At 41.4% G+C, this 19,483-nt stretch overlaps 1 protein-coding gene across 1 annotated transcript in view; it reads right to left on the reverse strand.

The window, feature by feature from the left end:
- Positions 1-296: 296 nt before the first annotated feature.
- Positions 297-19,483, reverse strand: part of LOC127567992 (synaptojanin-2-like) — a 75,583-nt gene continuing 56,396 nt past the window's right edge. Inside the window, 11 exon segments of the mRNA XM_052011236.1 lie at positions 297-854; positions 1,961-2,058; positions 2,167-2,275; positions 4,056-4,171; positions 4,253-4,366; positions 4,469-4,624; positions 6,325-6,493; positions 7,872-7,950; positions 8,819-9,037; positions 15,660-15,771; positions 17,112-17,271. Coding sequence (XP_051867196.1) covers positions 297-854; positions 1,961-2,058; positions 2,167-2,275; positions 4,056-4,171; positions 4,253-4,366; positions 4,469-4,624; positions 6,325-6,493; positions 7,872-7,950; positions 8,819-9,037; positions 15,660-15,771; positions 17,112-17,271 — 1,890 coding nt within the window.

Genomic DNA, 19,483 nt, shown 5'->3' on the forward strand with positions numbered 1-19,483 from the left:
GAATGTTCTGGCAACTACTGTATGTACAAAGTAAAGAAATAAACACATGGAAAAAATACTGTTCTCAGTTGTCTTACAAAAAGCTGTCATGAGTTGCAATTATATTGTTCCTTCAGTCAGATCTGTCCATCTTTGTTGCTTGAAAATTTGTATTAAACAACATGATCAGAAAATGCTTTCATAGAGGTGACACAGAATGGAATCATCTTTGAAAGGTGAGTGACTAAAGGCATGGTTGTCTTGTTGGTCCTTTATTCAGGGATTGCTACAAATCATTTGAGGTAATATGTAAGTCTTTATGTTGTGTTTGACCTTTTCTGGAAAGCTGTAGCAGGATCAAGCACTTTCTTTTCAGTATCATTTATGAATTTGTTGAAGTGGGTTTGGTTTGTTTGAAGTTCGTTTTCATTTTTGGACTGGCCTAGAAGATGAGAGTTGTCTGTTAACCAGTTGGAATCTGAAGGGTTTGTGCCCTGCAGAAGCTTACAGCGATTGCTCAATGAGACATGGGTGTTGCACAGTCTAGTAGGGGCTGACCCACAGGCAGGGTGGAAATTGTGAGCGGTATTACTGTTCACTGGCTTTATGAGGGCACTGTGATCATCTTGAGGATCAGGAGATGCAATTGGCGCAGTGGTTGCGTCTTCTGAGTTTGTGCCTTGGTTATTACAGAGTTCATGTGAAGTTCTGTCAGTGATACACTGCTTCTCTTGTTTGGGATTGTAGTTTATCAGAGCAGATCTCTGCTTGATCCTTCCTGAAGTTTCTAAGAAAGGCAATGATGTTGATAGTTCCACTGGGTTAGAACTTGATGAAGTCAGTGTACCTGGGTCAGGTTCCTTACTGTTTGCAGCCTGTGGGGGGGGGGAGAAAAAAGAGGATGAATACAATGCAAATGTATATCACACTAGAGAAGATGCAGAGTTTTATGTTGTTGTAGGTGAGAAATCTGTACTTCAATGCAGGTCTCATAACATTGCCGGTAATTAGAAATGTCATAGAGAGGTTAAGGCTGTTTGATTAGTTCCACTTAGCTTTTGCGTGTGAGGTTGTAGTTGAAGTTCTTCATGGGATGAAAGTAGTAACAACTGCAATTGAAGTGACCTGTTTGTGGTGGATGAGGTGACGTATAGAATGTTGTTTGAGAGTGGGGACACATTGGCTGGGAAAGTTATTCTTGAATTCATTGTGTCAATCAAGTCTGTTTGGTGCACTTCTGGAGACTCATTTGATGTTTGTAATGTGGTTGCAATCATTGGATTTTTGTGTTGAAACAAATTTGTTGTGGCTTCATTGCACAGTTGTTTACAGGCAAGGTACGAGTGGTGCAGAAATTTGAGCTTTGAACAGTTGTGACAGCTATATAGTGTTGAACAAGTATTTAAAGGATTAGTGGTGGGGGAGGGAGATTGTATCTGTCGTTGTCCTGGCATGACACATACCTTGGGTCATCGTGTTGAGATGGATTGACTTTGTGTTTCAGCAAACTGGAAGGAAATGAGGTAAAGAGCAGAGTGCTCACCTACTATTGAACTACGCGGTGGTGGTTTTGCTTGTGTGTGTAATCTGTATGAGGTAGTCAGATGTTTTCAAAGCAGGGGATATGACTGTTGGCATTGATATTTCAATGTTTGTCACAAAACTTGAATGAGGTTGTGTAGGAATGTTAGAGTGGAAAGGAAGTTGTTGACTTCCAGAAGTGGAAATTCATGTTAGTGAGGCACACAATATGAACTTACAGCTGGACATAAGTTGTCTTTATGGAGCATTTTCATGAACAAACTGGCAAGAGGAAGATGTACAGGGAGGCAAGAACATGCTATTGTGAGCAACAATGTTGAGAATTGTGTTTTTTTTGTTGATACAATGTCTGCTATGTTAACAGCAATTGATTTCCAAAAACAAAATGCATGATTCATTTTAAAGCATAAAAGGTATGTTGCAAAAGGCGGCAACTCACCACGTGCCCTTTCCGATGCTCAGTGACTGGACTTGGAGCACGTTGGTGACTTGATGCAAGAGGTTTTGAAAGAGAAGAGGTTGACAGGTGACCTGGAACTGGATAGAAAGGGTAAAAGGTGGCTTGCAAAGATACTATTTCTGGAATGCACAGTACATGTAATAAAACATTGTTGTGTCTGTTCACACAAATTTACACCAACTCACCTGATTTGAGTTCCATTAAATGTTTTATTGCCTGTTCTGCTTCTTCTGCACATGTTGTTTTGATTTGCTTCACATTATATGGTTTGCTTATTCCAGTTCTTTGTGATAGCTGTTAAACAAATTAATGTTTAATCCACGTGAAACTACAAGAGTCAATTTTTGTGTAGAGTAATTCTTCATGTCAAACACTCAAATAACTATAGACAATTACTTGTCTAGTTCCTTTAATATTTTGGCTTTAGCAAATCCAATTTCCTCAGATTCACCATTGCTCCAGTATACTGTTCAGCTGTCTTATTTCTCCTCCTAAACTGTAACCATGCTATCAGAACTTGTGTACTCCTTTTCATTATTCCCAACAAAAACTTGCTTTTGTTTTTCTTTGAATGAGCAACTGATGTTAATTTGTCATACATATCACACTGAAACTTCAGATCAATTCTAAGAAGATAGTTATTTGCTTCTCCATTTTTAAGCAAACCTCAGATCTGAGTCTTGACATTTCTGATTGAGCTAAAACCGCCTTCCTCCCATAAAAAGCAGTTTAACACTAATCTGAGCAATGCAAGGAAAAATAATTCGATACACATCCATCAACACCATGACTTGGGAGTGTACACATAGATACCATTGAAAGCAGATGAGCTAATTCTTACAGCTGTTAAAATATCAGATTTCATTCTTGAACATTTGTCAGCTCACACAGAGTTATATTGAGTGAACATCAGCTTTAGACACCTTGCTGTACTTCACATCACCTGCAATAGGCTACTGGGCTCATTTGCTCCAAGTGGCTAATATCCAGTACAACCCAATAGGCCCACAGTTTCAGCCTGCTCTCGCCCCATTCCAGTTACTTCTACATACCTTGACTCCCCTTTCTTCTCAGGTTCCAAATCTTTGGTAGTTTCCTGATCTGACCAGTGGATGTCTGTTCCCTTTACATCTCCTTTCTGGAACAGGATGTCCAAGGCCATTCACTTCCTTCTTAAACACATGCCCAGCTGTCTAACCTCATTACTATCTTCAACTCCACTCATTTTCCTAATTCACACCGGTGGCCACAGGAACTGTGATTAGCCTGGATGTGCCCACTCTCCCTGAGAGACCCAATACAGTCCCACTCAGCCACAGTCTTCCATGATTGATAGAACAGCCTCAAAGGGCCAGTTATGTATCCCAACCCCTAACATCCAGGTGCACTGTTCAACTGAACACATTCCTCCCTGTTATTCCTGTAGCAACTACTTTCATTATAAATGTAGAGCAGATGTTAATAATTTTGGGAAAAACCATCTGTGCACACATTTTATTCTTTAGTCTATAACCAGAGCTTATTAAATTACACAATTCAAATTGGGATGGGGAAAACACTTCGTAAAAATTTTTCTCTCTGGAAGCGGAGGGCATGCCCCACCTGACCTGCTGGGCACTTCACAACGCCCACCTTTTCTTTCCATTCTTAATCGCTAACTGCTTCCGTTAACTAGGCAGCCTCGTTTACAACTTTTCCCCATGGTTTATCCATCAGAGACATCCCAATTCTCCCTGCAGCTTCACAGTCTGACGAAGGGTCTTCAACCTGAAATGTTCACTTCCCACACATGCAACCTGACCCGCTGAGTATTTCCAACATCTACAGCATTTGAATTTTTAACACAAAAGCAGTCATTCAAACTGAGAGGACAAAGCCATTTGCCTTGTGGGTGCCATCAAGATCTGGAAAGTGCTACAAGCAGATGCAACAAAACATTAAAAAGCAATATAAAACTAAGAATGTACCCACACTGAGCGACATGAACAGCTCTTTCAAAGTGGCTACATATGTACGATGGGTCAACTGACCTCCCAGGGTGTGTGGGTCTATGAATTTCAATTGCATTACTTACAGATGGCTGAACTGCCATTGGAAGATTCTGCACTGCATTGCAGGTACTGGCCTGGAAACAACTTTCTTCAGATGGATGCAAGGTATCAGACGCAGATTTCTTCAAACTTAGTACCGCTGGAAAATAAAGATAGAATTAATGTAATGTGGAATACCTCGTCAATTACATTGATGCTATTGAACTGTGACAGTTCTTACTTGGAGGAGGAGGTCGTTGTGGAGGCTGAGGTCGGTCAGGTACAGACAATGATCTGCTTGCTGTTCGCGGTCGGAATTCACCAGGTGCCAATTCCTCATTTTTTGTGGTAGATTCTGCATCATCACAATAACATAAGATACTGAACTTTCGGCACAAAAAAGAGCAAAGCATTCACATTCATCAATCACCTTCACCTTCTTCAGGTGGTTACATACCATCCACTTCAGCGTGAGGTGGTCTGTTTGACAAATAGAACTCAACCTCTTTAACACCAGGTTCAGGAACTCCTTCTGGTGCAGTTTTGTGGTTCATGCTATGTCCTGTCAGCAAGTGCTGAGGAACAGTTTCATCCAAGTCTTCATCTATATCTCCTGTGCAACAGAAAGGACACATCTTTGCTTTGTGTCAGTAAGACCACATTTCATACAACTTAACACACTCATTATTTCACCAAGAATATTCAACAGAGACAACATAACCCTGACATTCATCGGAAGGAAGTGGGGTTCAAATGAAATGTCCTAGTTTCTTTTCCATTCACTTCAGAGAAGAAAGTTGGATATTTTGCTCGTTTTACTCCTCTGAGTTTATGTAGCTTCTACCAAGCTGAAATCAAAACAGAAAATACAGCAGATCAGGCAGCATCATTTAAAAGAGAAACATAGTTAACCACTGAAGAGTTTCATCACTCCCAGACTTTGGTTACCATGAATAGTTCCCTGTTCTGATCAATGTAGAGGGGTTTCTCAGTGGTTGGGTAAAACCCACCAGATGGGTTGTAAAAGGTTCCATTACAGCAGTTTTGTGCTACCTTGTCAAATCATCTTTCAGTTTCATACTTTCAGACATTGATATCAGTAAACTAGCTGCCATTTTTGCCACGACACATCAATGGCTTCACTTCAATAGTAATCCCTTCACTCTCAAGTGCTTTAAGAATGGCATCAGCTTAGATAAACACTTTTATTTCAAGGTTCAGTACACAATGTGATCCAAACACTGATGGAAAGGGTGTGGGGAAATCAAAAATAGCCAAAGGTTGGATGAGAAAGATCCTGTCTGGTAACAGCAGATCTTCAATCTCTTCTTTACGGTGATTTGCACCCAGCAGTGCCCTGCCTCCTGGCAGGAAAGACAGGAACTGAGAGAGCAACCCCCATCAAGACTGGAGAACAGGAAATACATTTGTCAATTCAGCACAGATGAGTTGCTGCTTCCAAAAGACAGGGCAACATTAGCGTGACATCAGGAGCACTCTTACTGCACAAGATCCATCTGCTTCCAGCTCTTACTTTCAAGTTACATTTACAAGCACTATTCTCATTAAAAGCAGACTCAACCACTTCCACAACTCACAATATAATCAAAAGAAAATATCGTTTTTTAATATTTTACTCTGTGAGCACGAGGAGTTTAGTCAGAAGACAACTAGGATCTCACAAATTCAAAAGGTAAAACATACAAGTATCCCAAAGGACTAAGAGTTATGCTAGAGAGGGGAAATAAACAATTACGTTAGAACATCAGTTTCTACAGGTTGACAACCATGTTTTGAAGATGAGCTAGCAAGGGTCTACTGTCAAATCCCTGTAAAACCATGACACCTCTGAACAAAATAATCTCATGTCTTCTTTCTTCACCATCTAAGAATAACTTCTAGATTTATGTTTGTATGGATCAACAAAAGATGTTAGTCCATGGAGAACAAACTGTCATCAAGGAACATTGTAAGGTGTGGAGGTGTCACTGACATTAATAATGGACTAATTGTCTGACTGATGCCAATAACATCTTGCTAACAAATAGAAAAGACAGAAAAATAACCTAATCAACTTAAAGCAGATAGAGTGATATAGCATTTTATGAGGTTAAAGGCTCTTATAGGTAATATTGTTGTGATCAGGTCTTTAATACATGTGGCACACATTACAGGAACATGTCCCCACATCAATAGCAGCTAACACGCAAATCACTGCGTGGACAAGCTGGAGGCTCAACATCCATGAGCCGTTGAATTTTCCACGACACCTGTTACTAAGATTACCGGAAACCCATGCAATGGACATGCTACCTTCAGTGTCATAATCCAGGCTGCTGAAATCAAAACTTTCTTCAAGCAGGCAAGAATTTGCAGTTGGAGACATTGGGGCAATACTGTTCCTGTTTCTATTAATTTCTTCTTGTAGGTCATTCAGCCAGTTCCTGGTTCGAGGTCTGACACTTATCACTCTCCCATTAACCTGTAAGGTATTAAAGCACAGTAATTTTGTGATTGCTGTAACAGTTCAAAACTACGGCTGGCCACTTTCAAGAAGTTAACAGCAGTGACGAACATGGCAACTTCCTGACATCACCGCTCACAACCACAACACCCACCTTTGGGTTAATTTGAAAGAGCAAACAATTCCTTCTTTGATTTGAATTCAATTATCACACAAATCACACAAAAAAAAAAGGACTGGAATTCATTCTTCTCCATATACAATTGAAAAGCACACAGGAGGCCATGTAGCCTAATAACCTGACATATCTGACCCCTCATGATGCACTCCTCCCCTCAGGGGGAAGAGTTGCTCATGATCTGTGATTTAAAATGCCTCAGTTTTGAAGGCATGAAATAAATCTAGCTCTCCTCTTTGCCCTGAGAGAACATTAATCTCTCCACATTCCTCATTCTGCTCCTGTCTGATACCATGCTACCTACTCTCAGTAACACCCTATCTTGGGCCTCCTGAGATGTGATATTACTCACAATTTAATTTTCAATCATTATGCTTTTGGTCAAATGAGATGGGTCAAACACTCTTCTGGATGTTAAAACATGCACCACTTTCGTGAAAGCTTGCCAGGGTGTGATCTACAATAACACAAAATGTCCAAAGCTTTGCCTCAGGACCAGGACTTACAGGCTTTGCTATTCACATATAAACCATGCTGTGGGCCTTGCTGCTGATCTGTCATCATACAGGGATGTGGTGGTGGGGAGGCACAGACTGCAGGGAACAATTGTGCATGGATTCAGATTCTGGTGGTGAAGAGATGGTGGGACTAGAAAGGAGGTTTTGTAGGATGCAGTAAAATATTAGAAGCAGGGAGGATCAGGAGTGATGGAATAATCAAGGCAGTGGGGTAATGGGGAAAATGATCAGGAGATGATAGTGGCCAGAAAGGGATTGGGAGCACATTGGGAAATGGGGAATCACAGGGCAAAGACAAGAGGGCACTGCAGTGGGCTGCAAAAAAGTTGAGATGGAGATGATCAGGGACCACGGACAGTCCGTGAAAAGATCATGTATATGGGCCTGGTGGGCAGATGATCAGTCAATAGGATTGAAGTGAAAATAGATGTCAGAGGGGCCACAAGATCTCTCTCTCTCAAACATACACACACACCCAAGCACAGACCTCCCACATGTAGAACGGTCCCCAACACATGGATATCTCTTCCAGTACATTCAATTGCACACTCTGACTTCACTCCATCCACACAAACTCTTCTCCACCATCACTCTCTGCTCACACAGTCTCAAACATAGCCAGTTGATAAGTGCCACCGCGACTGCATTTTAATTCAACACACAGCGGTGACCCTGCTGCAAAAAAAAGAACTAGATTCACCTTTATCCCATCGAGCTCCAAAACTTTCAAAGCCATGCGACTGTCCTGGAAAGTCAACAGCATTTGTCCACGGTCAAACCTGGGAGAAAGATAGTGACACAATTACAATCCGACTGTCCTGGGCAAAACCAAGAGCAGAAAAATGGCTCACAGTACTCAAGTGCAGCAATTTACCTCAATTTACCTCAATTTCCTGGAGCTGGATTTAGTTTAATCTCAGCACAAAATGATGCAATTATAACAGTGAAAGCAGAAAGAACAACTTGTAGCTCCAGTGTCTGGCAGCAAATTGTGCTTAACAGGAATTTATCAGCAAGGCATTAACAAAGTGAACTGGAAGACCAAACCTTAACAGACACTATTTACATTTCATTGAGATAGGCAATAAAAATAAGTTGCTGTCTATTTGCAATGACTTAGCAATCAATCATCTTCAGTGTTGCCACAATATCACTCTTTGGAGTCAGAGAGCAATGCAGCATAGAAACAGGCCCTTTGGCCCAACTCATCCATGCTGACTGAGTTGATTACCTACTGTATCTTAGTCCCATTTGGCCTATATCCCTCTAAACCTTTCCTATCCATGTACCTGTCTAAATTCTTTTAAACGTTGTAATTATACCAACCTCAACCACTTCCTCTGGCAACTTGTTCCATATACCCAACATCCTCTGCTTGAAAAAGTTGTTCCCTCACGTCCCCATTAAATCATTCCTCTCTGCTTTAAATCTATGCCCTCTAAGTTATCCCCTACCCTGGGAAAAAGACTGGCACCTTTCACTTTATCTATGCCTTTTGTAGAGTTTATACTCCTCTCCAAGGTCACCCCTCAGCCTCCTACACTCCAGGGAAAAAAGCCCCAGCCTTTACTTCAATAAATGACAATTAGAAAATGAACCGCTCTATGTTATTTTTATACTGATTTTTTACTGATAACTAACACTTACCTTACCAACACAACAGTGCCATAACTCTGAAAGCACGAAATTATTTCACTGCTTAGGTCATCTGGAAATTCCTCCTTTGGTTCATTGGTTGGTGCCTTAAGACACACCACCACAGTCGCATCTGATGGTCCCTGTGAAGATGTAACTTCTTCGAGAATTTGCTCACGTGCAAGAATATCCACTTCCTCAATATTCACTTCAAAGACAGCTAACACAGGCCTACGTTTGAAGCGTGAAGAGGATTTTAAAATTGAGCAAAAGGAAATATTATTACGAGTGACATGGACAAATCAACACTCCAGTAAATCATCAACATTTCTTTTGTCATTTAGCCATCATTCAAAATGTTACATACACCACTTAGTACAAAAATAACTCAGCACTAGATCTTTTCACAGATACTAAGACAGATATTGCAAATAACTAGCACCACCTTTCATGAAATAAAGCAGTACATTAATTTTATTTATCAACCAAAATGTGCATATAAAATTCACTCCCTGTCCTGTGTATGTATTATAATCTAAACCTGACATGGTGGCTGAAGATGGATCTCAATGCCATTATTAATACTAATCTCAACGATGACTGGTCCAGTGTCTGAGATTATAAGGTGATATAAAAACACATCTCCTCACGGTTATGGTCTCCGATCATTATCAGATGGTTCAAGCAGCTTCACACATTTAGAAGACCAGCACTCACCATGTTTTAAAAAAAACTAGGTTACTCTAAGTATAGACTCTTTAGATAAGCATATGGAGGAACTTAAAATAGAGGGATATGTGGGAGGAAGAGGTTAGATAGTCTTAGGAGTGGTTTGAAGGTCGGCACAACACGGTGGGCCGAAGGGCCTGTATTGTTCTATCACAGAGAATCTCTGATTGCGTACAGATTAATGATTTAATGAATGTCAACCATAAAAAAATTACAACAGCACCAATTTCTTTTCGAACACAATGATTCCTTTGCCACTTCTGCAGTGACAGTAACGTAGGCCAAGACATTAAAACCAAAAACTGAAAGGTGCAGGGGAACAGGGGTATCAGTCGTGACAACACGAAATTCATGTGTACTTGTATGCTCTGCAGTTTTAACTCCATCACATCCTTTTGTTTTAGCCTGGCAACTTCCCTGCCCATAAGCCAGCCTGACTAAAAGGCTTCCTTTTCAGTCAAGCAGAGAACTGGCTATATGGGGGTGGGAAGGAAGGGAAAGAAGGAGCTGATACCCAATGCCAAGAAATTTACCCTGTTATTTGGAAAATTGCCTTGTTGTGTCCTACTCACAAGAAAGAAACAAGACAAATCACTGATTGGTCTGGTTGCTGTTCAATCAGTGTGCTCTCAATGTCAGCAAGGTGATGGAAGGCATCAACAACAATGCTGTTAAGCAGCACTTGCTCATTGATACCCTGCCCTCAGATGCCCAGTATAGGCTTTTCCAGGACCACTTCAACCTCATCTCAGCCTTGGTTCAAACATGGACCATAGAACCAAATTCCAGAGAGAAGTTGAGAGCAACTTTCCCTGGCATCAAGACAGCGTTTGACAAAGTGTGGCATCAAGGAGCCATGGGAACGTTGAAATCAACAAGTGTCAAGGGGAAAACCCTCCAATGGGTGAAATCGCACAAAGGAAGGTTATGCTTGTTGGAGGTCAGTGATTCCATCCCCACAACATCACTACAGGAGTTCCTCAGGACAGTACCCAAGGCTCAACTATCTTCAGCTTCTTCATCCATCACCTCCTTTCTATCAAAAGGTCAGAAGTAGGGATCTGTGCACTAGGATCAATTCCATTTACAATACCTCAGCAATTTAACACAATCCATGCCGGGACAATTTTCAGACTCAAGTCACTGGTAAACAACATTCACTCTACCAAAAGAGACACAGGAGTCTGCAGATGCTGGAATCTGGAGCAACTGATGCAGGGTTTCAATCCGAAAGATGAACACTTCCTTTCTTCCCACAGATGCTGCTCACCCCACTGAGTTCCTCCAGCAGATTGTCTGTTGATTCACTCCACCAAAGTGCGATGCAATGGCCATCAGTAACAAGACAGGGTCAAGCCACCTATCCTTGACATTCCATGGGAATACATCACTGAGTCACCATTTACCATAATCCTCGGAGATGGGGTTCACCATTGTGATCAGAAACACAACTGCATCATCAACATAATTTCTGTGGCTGTTGAAGCAGATCAGAGACTGGGTATCTTGACATCCTAAAGCCTTTCCGCCATCCACCAGACACAAGTGAAGGGTGTGACAGTAAACTCTCCACTTGCCTGGACAAATGCAGCTCCAGCATCTTGGAAGGGATTCAAAGTCATCCAGGGCAATGCAGCCCTCATCAAACTCGCTAAACATTCATTCCCTCCACTTCTACATCTGAAAATTGCACTGCAGTTACCTCAGCTAGACTACTCCAACAGCGCCTCTCAAGCCCACGAACTCAACCACCAAGAATGAAAAGGACAGTTTGTCATCAAAGAGTACACTGCCCTGTCTGGGAAATATACAGTATCACCCATCCTTCATCATTTCTGCACCTGAATCCTCAAACTCCCCACTCGACAGGACCGTGGGAGTCCCTTCACCAGAAGGACTGCTCCAGTTCCTGGCCGCAGCTCCACCTTCCTAAAGGTACTTAGGGATAGGCAATAAACGCTGGCTTTAACAGCAGCAGCCAGATCCCAAAAAATGAACAAGAAGTGCATGGGAGGGTTGGTGCCTATCTGGAGGGAATCTTACAAAGGCCAAGAGGTAACTCTTCTACTCCCACAGCCTCCCAAATACATCCACTTACCTTGGCCCTGTACCTGTCTGCAAAATCCAGTTACCTACTGCAGAGCCTGCCGTGCAAGTTCAATCAAATTCTTATTAAAAAAGTCACATTGTCCACTGCCTCCTGGATAAGAGTCAGTTGCAGCCGAACTTAGTTTTATAAACTTGAGAGGGCAAGTGTTGGAGCAGATTGAGACTGAGGTACAGAATTTAAATATGTGAAACATCTGATCCAATCCCATCCTGACCATGGTTCGTGTCCTTTTTTAACCTTGTCTGAAGTAAATAATCTAGAGACCACAGGGTTGAAATTTTCAATCCACTAACCTGCAAAATCTTTTGCAGGAGAGAGTTCCAGATACCTACTCTCCTTTCTGTAGAGAAGCACCCTCTGACATCACTCTGAAGGCCAAGCAATAACTTTAATAATACACCTTTATATCCAAGACTCCCCTGCATCTGAAAGTTTTTCTCCATACCCTTTAACACCTCCATTGTATCACACCTTCATCTTCCATAAACTTCCAAGACTATCTTGGTCCCTGCCACTTATGATGATGGTAAAGTCCCACTGCATCCTCTCTAAACCATTACATTCTTCCTGAGGTGTGATGGTCAAAAGTGAACATTGCACTGCAAATCCAAACCTTCTGTTGTCTTACAAAGATGCAACACAACTTCCACATCTTTGTAACACAATCAACTCAACACAAAGGCTAACATTCCATTAGCCCACTCACCTACCTTATAATATACACACATCCATTAGTTATAGAGCAATACAGCACGGATACAGGCCCTTTGGCCCAACGAATCCATGCCAACCACGGTGCCCACCCAGCTAGTCCCAATTTCCTGTGTTCGGCCCATATCCCTCTAAGCCCTGCCCCTCCACGTACCAATCCAAGTGCTTCTTAAATGATACTCTTGTACCTGCCTTAACCATTTGCTCTGGCAGCTTGTTCCATATACTCACCACCCTCTGCGTGAAGAAGTTGCCCCTCGGGTCCCTTTTAAATCTTTGCCCTCTCACCCCAAATCTATTAGGTTGTACTTTCTGTGCACGGACTCCTAAAACTATCACTAATGGTTCATAACAATTCGCATCAATATCCGTTTCATCGCTCACCTCGTCTGTAATACGCATCAGTCCATAAATTGTAGCAGTCACGCAATCTTCCTTGTGCACAAACCATGACCATTTAATCACAAATGCTCCATGCACATGTCACGTACAAGTATTATGACTATCTCTGGTCCAGTGCCAGGGATTCTGAGGCATCTGTCATCTTCCCGATAACTTCATTAAATTGGTTTCTTCAATCCTATCCTGTCTTTCACTACCAAAATCCTTCAGGCTTCCAATCACCTCCGATAAACACTATCCACGACTCTTGATAGCCTCGCGATGAACCACCCCAGTCCTCGGCACCTCATCAGTCAACCCCAGGTTCTTTGTCTGTCAACTCTTTATTCTGACTGGTCCCGAATGGCCCTCTCTCCAAGCCTCGATTCCCAACCCCAGACTGATCTTCTCAACCCTTACGCAGATCCCGCCTTCAACACACTCCTCACAGTCTGCTCCATGCTCGATCTCACCTCCAGCCTGCCTAATCCCAACCCCCCCAGTCCCCATTACACCACCCATGCTCCCTGATCCCACCCCTATTTCTTTCACCCCTGCACCCCCAATTCCCTTTAACACCCCAACAAACCTCCATACCAATCCTCTTTCCTCACTGCTCCTGTGAGCAACGGCCCAAGCATCTGTGCTCTCACCGCATCTTGGGGTTTGCGCTGTGCATGAAAGAAATTTGCAGCAATAGAAAGCTGGCACTCCCGCCCACCCCACCTTACCTCTGCAGTGATATTTTCACACACTTGTACAGCTTCTAGCCCACCGCTTCTCATACTTGCACTCTAATCAATGCTCTCAAAGAAATGTGCTGGTAAAATGGATTGTGGAAGAAAAAGCAAATACTTTTCTTCAACACAACAAAAATAAATAGGGAAGAGAGATTCCACTGAGAATAAAGTCACAGTTTGGTTCTGCAAATATAAATCGCTGGAAGGACCGCTGCTCTGACTGATCTGCATTTCCCAAAGGCATCATCTGAGTACTTTAATTCAGCAATCAATAGTACTTTAAATGCAAGCACTATGTAAATAAGAAAATGGAAATTAAGTTTTCCAAAATATCACGGATCATTTAGAAGCACGAATACTGATCAAAAGGACAATCGACTCTTTACATGCAATGGAAAAACTACTGATTTATGATGAGGAGTTACAAAACTGTAGAGTCTGCCAAAACATACAATGTATGTCTTGGCTTTTCAGGCTATGATTTCACACAAGAACATAATTAAATATGTCCCAACAACAAATCTAGTTTAGAGAGGCTTTTCCTCTTTCTAAATTAGCTTTTCTAAACTGTCTGAATGAATTCCAATTAATAAATGTGCACATCACATTTAGCTGGAGGAGCTTCATTAGGATGGAATAAATGTATGCTTCATCCTATCAACTGCAAAATGCTTCAATTAATTTACAGATTTATTAATCTGGATGGAAGGTTTGATTAAAATAAAATTGCAATAAAAATATTATATAATAACTAAAGCTTGATGTTCAACTGGCATCGTAAACAGGGCTTTGTACAATTGCTTGGTGTTGTGGCATTGCTCACTGTGTCAAAGGATCTAGTAGAGCAACAACACCACCTTGAGACTACAGACTACATCAACAGCATCACATACGGTTCTTCACAATACAAATTGAAATGGCATTTGCAATTATAGTTGAATATTAAAAGTATAATCAAAATCATGTCATAAAAGAAATTTAGGGGTATGAAGGTAGCAAATACATGCTTACACAGGCTTTTAAGTATAGAATAAAATAAGATCTACATCATTAGACATTGTATGGCTCATTAAAGTGGGGCTGCTCGGGGATACCTTGTTCAAGAACTTCTGGCAACAATGTTTGAATGCACACAAAGTCCGAGGCATCATATATGACAAAACAGGGGCTGTACACTTCTTGCACACAAAGGTCACGTATAGCTCCTAGTTTGGCTGTGACGCATGAGGATGGAGACTTGAAGAGGGATTTGGGCAAGGATAAGTTACAGATGGAATCATGTCAGGTCAGGGAACAGGGATAATATGGGTGTGGGTGCATAATTGGTCCAAAGTGTGAGCAGGGTGGGGGTCAGCAGAGTGATAACTGCGGAGTAGGCCTCAGACTCCAGACCAGGTGAGTCAGTTGTTGAGGCTGTCACCGTGTGTTGTGTCACATGCATGGAGGACACGCAGTAAGTTTTCAGAAATGTATTTGTCTCGTGCTCAGTGCCCAAAGGAATTTCTAGCAATGAACCAACATTTTATAACATGCTGGCGACACCTTGTGGTGGACAAAGGAATTCTGCACCATTATTTATTGTGCTGACACATTCATCCTTTTAATTTTCAGTCCAATCCATTAAACCCTATCACACACAGCCTCCCCTGACTGCTCGTGAGGGATATGGTGAAGAAAGACACAAGTGACTATTAATATCAGGATTTACACCAACCTCCCAACCTTTACTGAACAATGCTAACATGAGAAACTACTTTCAAAAGATTAACTTTGGAAAAAGAGACTGCCCACTAAATAAATCTGGAAACTGAAAATACTCCAAATCATACCTTGACATTTCTAATGGAAATGTGTCACTATTAAAAGGAGCAGTAAACCATTCCATTCCTCGTGCCCCAATCTGTTATTTAGTTTTACCAAACTGATTTTCTACCTCAGTACCAGTTCCCTGTACCCACACCATATCCCTTCATTCCCTGAATATACAAAATCTCTCAAGCCTGCTCAACCCCCTTGTATATACAAAGCTTCACTACCCTCTGGGTGAAGAAACTTCTCTCATCTTTATCTTGAATGACTAACCCCTTACTTTGAGACAGTGACCGCTGGTACTTGACAGCCCAGCCAAGGTAAACACCCCTACGTCTACCTTTCACATTCCATAAGGATTTCGGTCACTCACCTGTGATCTGAGGCAGTCAGCTCTGCCCTCCCGTAATACAGCAGATCTCCGCCAGTCTCTCTGTTCTTGATCTTTGTTTCTGATTCACAATCAGACCCTCTTAAATTTGTATCTGAAATGCAGTAAATTGACAATATTCCAAGCAATGTTAATGTTTATTCACTTACTTGATTCAGTATGTGTCATTGTTCATATCATACTTCATTTCATGAGATGAAGGTTGTTTGATCAATATCATCATTATTCACCTGGGGTTACTCAAAGCTGTCATATTAAGCAATCAATATCAAAATTAAAAATAAAAAGACTTTAATATCTTTCTGGTCACCTCACTGTAGGAAGGGTGTCGAGGCTTTAGAGAGGGTGCAGAGGAGGTTTACTAGGATGCTGCCTGGATTAGAGGGTATGCGCTACCAGGAGAGGTTGGACAAACTTGGGCTCTTTTCTCTGGAGCGGCAGAGGCTGAGGGGTGATCTGTTGGAACTGTATAAAATCATTAGGGGCAAGCACTATCTTTTTCCCATTATTGAGACGATCCAATACTAAAGGGCATGCACTTAAGATGAGAGGGGGTAGGTCCAGAACAGATAGGAGGGGTACATTTTTCACTCAGAGAGTGGAGGATGCCTGGAATGCGTTGCCTGATAGGGTGGTGGAGGCAAGTTCATTGGGGGCTTTTAAGAGGGACTTGGACGGGCACATGAATGAGAGAAAAATAGAGGGATATGGGCATTCTGTAGGTAGGAGGGATTAACTATGTCGGCATAACATTGTGGGCCAAAGGGCCTGCTGTGTGCTGTACTGTTCTATGTTCTATAATATTCTACCTTTAGAATTATTCTTCCATAAATTCATCATGAATGTAAGAAATACAAGTTGTCTGAGAACCTGAATAGCAAGGACATCAAGAACAATGTGGTTTAATAGCCAAGAAGCTAAAGGGACAAACCTGGAAACTGAATCATTTCATGTATGAATAAAATGACAACACCAAAACAAAACATTTTATCTCAGTTGGGAAGAAGACCCCAGATAAAGCAGGACCTGACTCATGGACAAACATACCAATCTATCTGAAAGATACACAAATGTGGTGGCGAGAGGCAGCAACTCAGACAGAATGGAAGGGAGGAGTAACTTTACACCAAACTTTACAAGATCTAAATAAATTTGACGATACCATCACACCCAACCAACAAAAATGTGAAATATTAATTGAATGAAGGTGACAATTATAGCTCCACATTTGGTTGAATAGACATCAATAACTTAATACAGGACTCTCAGGTTTTTTCACCCAGAGACAAAAACCCATCTCCAGATAATTTGGCTCTGTCTTCGAGAGGAGACAACTGCTTGCAAGATAAAAGGTAATTATTCAGACTGTGACAGTATAAACTTACATTCCTTATCTTCTACTAGATTAAAGATTCAATTCAGTAACGTACATACCTGGCACATCACAGGGTGTTTTACTTTTCCTCCAAAACAGCACCCGATCAGTCCAGGCTGGAGTTCGGCACTTGTCACTACTGTCATAAACGTCTGTTCCCACGTCGTACTTGTATGTTGGAGCAAAGGTGATGATGCCTTCAAAAAAGTCTTTAAAAATCTAAGTGAAAGAATAACATTTTATTTTAATTTGAAGGATATTTAACACTGCAAACGATCACTCCTCAGAAACTGATTCTTCCTTAAAGATATAACATCAGAGAAAATTCCTTCAGTTACATTCATGAATTACATTGCACCAAGCAGTCTGGTGCAGCAATAGGATCAGGCATTTGAGGTTTAATTATGCAAGTGAGGTCAACAGCAATGCACGCAGTTCCTTGGTGCAAGATTCCTGCAACTGAATTTCACAGGTGACTCCTACCACTGCCTTTACGGTACAGGTCTGTAATGCAGTGAGGCAACCAATACCATAGGTCGTGCAGACTTGATGTGCAAATCGTGATAATGAGTAGGTGCAGACTTGTGGAGCTGCCTGCATCGGATGAGATGAGCACCTGGGTTCATCACACACTGTGTCCCCATGCCTTTTTTAAGGTACTAACCTGGCAGTTTGCCCCTTGCAGATTCTGTGTGGGCAGATCACAAAAGTGGAGCAGCTAAAAAAAATTTAAAGGGAAGGAAATTTTTCTCCAATTCAACCAAGTTAGACTAAATCTACAATACTGTGTACAATCCTGACACCTCATCATTAGAATTCATTCACCAGGCTTGGAAGAAAGGCATTGCCTATTCACCAGGATGTAATGAGATCTCCAGAAGTAACAGAGAGGAGAGATTACAGGAAATCTGCTGGTAGGACTACACACTGAGTTCTGTATTTTCTTCATCCACCTCGGTTTTGCACTAACCCTGCACTAATTTTGTATTCTGTATATACTGTTTTTTGCACTATTTGTACTTGCACAATTTTTTTTGTCTGCGTTTATTGTATGTCCTCTGTTCTATGTACGTCCTCTGTTGAGAGAGTCTGGGGGAAATGACATTTTGTTCCTCCATGTGTTTTTATAGCATATGGGTGAATGACAATAAAGTATAACTTGAACTTGATTATAACTTCTTAAGGAATGTGAAGTCTAAAGAAACCCTTCCTGCTGGTGTAGGGGGAGAGTGGAGGCAGGCTAAGGCATTGTCTTAAAATAACAGCCAGGAGAGACTGGAGAGAAGTTAACATCTCATACAGAGGGTGGAATGCTCACCCACAAACACCAGTCATATGGATAAACTGCCTCCTCATGTACTATGTGCCCAGCACTCAGTGCATTACATGTAAATGTACAAGGGAAGTGAAAGCTGGTAATTTCCTATAAAGCCAATTTCCAGACTTGTGAAGTGATAGCCTGAATGCACAGACCGGGGGCTTCTCATCTGGGCTGGCTTCGTGCAGGCACTGGTTGCACATGTAAGAGAACAGCAAAAGTAAACATTTGCTCTTTGAAGGATGAGTCTGGAGAATTAGTAATGGGAAACAAGGAAGCGGTGGGGAGCTTAAACTATTTTGCATCTACAGGAGACGGTAAAAGCATCCTTATGCTATCAGACAATCCGGGAACTGGGGGAAGGAAGAGAAGTAAAAGATTCATGAACAAATAACTCTGACAACATCTCAACTCTTGGGCCAGATGAATTGTGCCCTTGGGACTTGAAAGAAATGTTTCCAGAGATAGTGGATGGATTGGTTCCAATCTTCCAAAATGCTCTCAATTCAGTGAAGGTGCCAGGGAAACAGAATATTGCAAATGTAAGTGTCTTTAAGAATGAACTGAGACAGAAAAGCAGAAAATATTTAGCCAGTTAGCATCATGTCAGTCATTAGGAAAATGCTGGAATCCATCATTAAGGAAGTGGTAACAGTGATATTAGAATTTTTGAAAGTTTTTCTGAAAGGAAAATCTTGTTTGACAAATTTATTACAGCGCTTCAATGATGTAATCAAGGACAGCCAGTAGATATAGCACATTTGTATTTCCTCAAAGTATTCAATTATGTTCCACACAAAGGATTATTGTACCAAAGAGATAAGAATTCATCAGGTCAGGTATAAAATATTAACACAGATAAAGGACCGTGGTTCCTGGAAGGTCGATTCCTGTAATGAAAGTGTTACCTTATGAGGAAAGATGGACTAGTTTGGGCCAATACTCACTGAAGTTTACATGAAGTAGAGTTGAACTGATTGAAAATGATTGAGAGACATTTTAACAGCACAGATGCCGAGAGGACAGTTCTCCTTCTGGGAGAATTGAGAGCCAAGTGTCTTAACTTCAAAATAAGAGGTTGTACATTTAAGGAGATGAACTTTCTCTCAGATG

This window comes from Pristis pectinata, chromosome 3 (genome assembly GCF_009764475.1).
Source record: "Pristis pectinata isolate sPriPec2 chromosome 3, sPriPec2.1.pri, whole genome shotgun sequence".
In the NCBI taxonomy this organism is placed as follows: Eukaryota; Metazoa; Chordata; class Chondrichthyes; order Rhinopristiformes; family Pristidae; genus Pristis; species Pristis pectinata.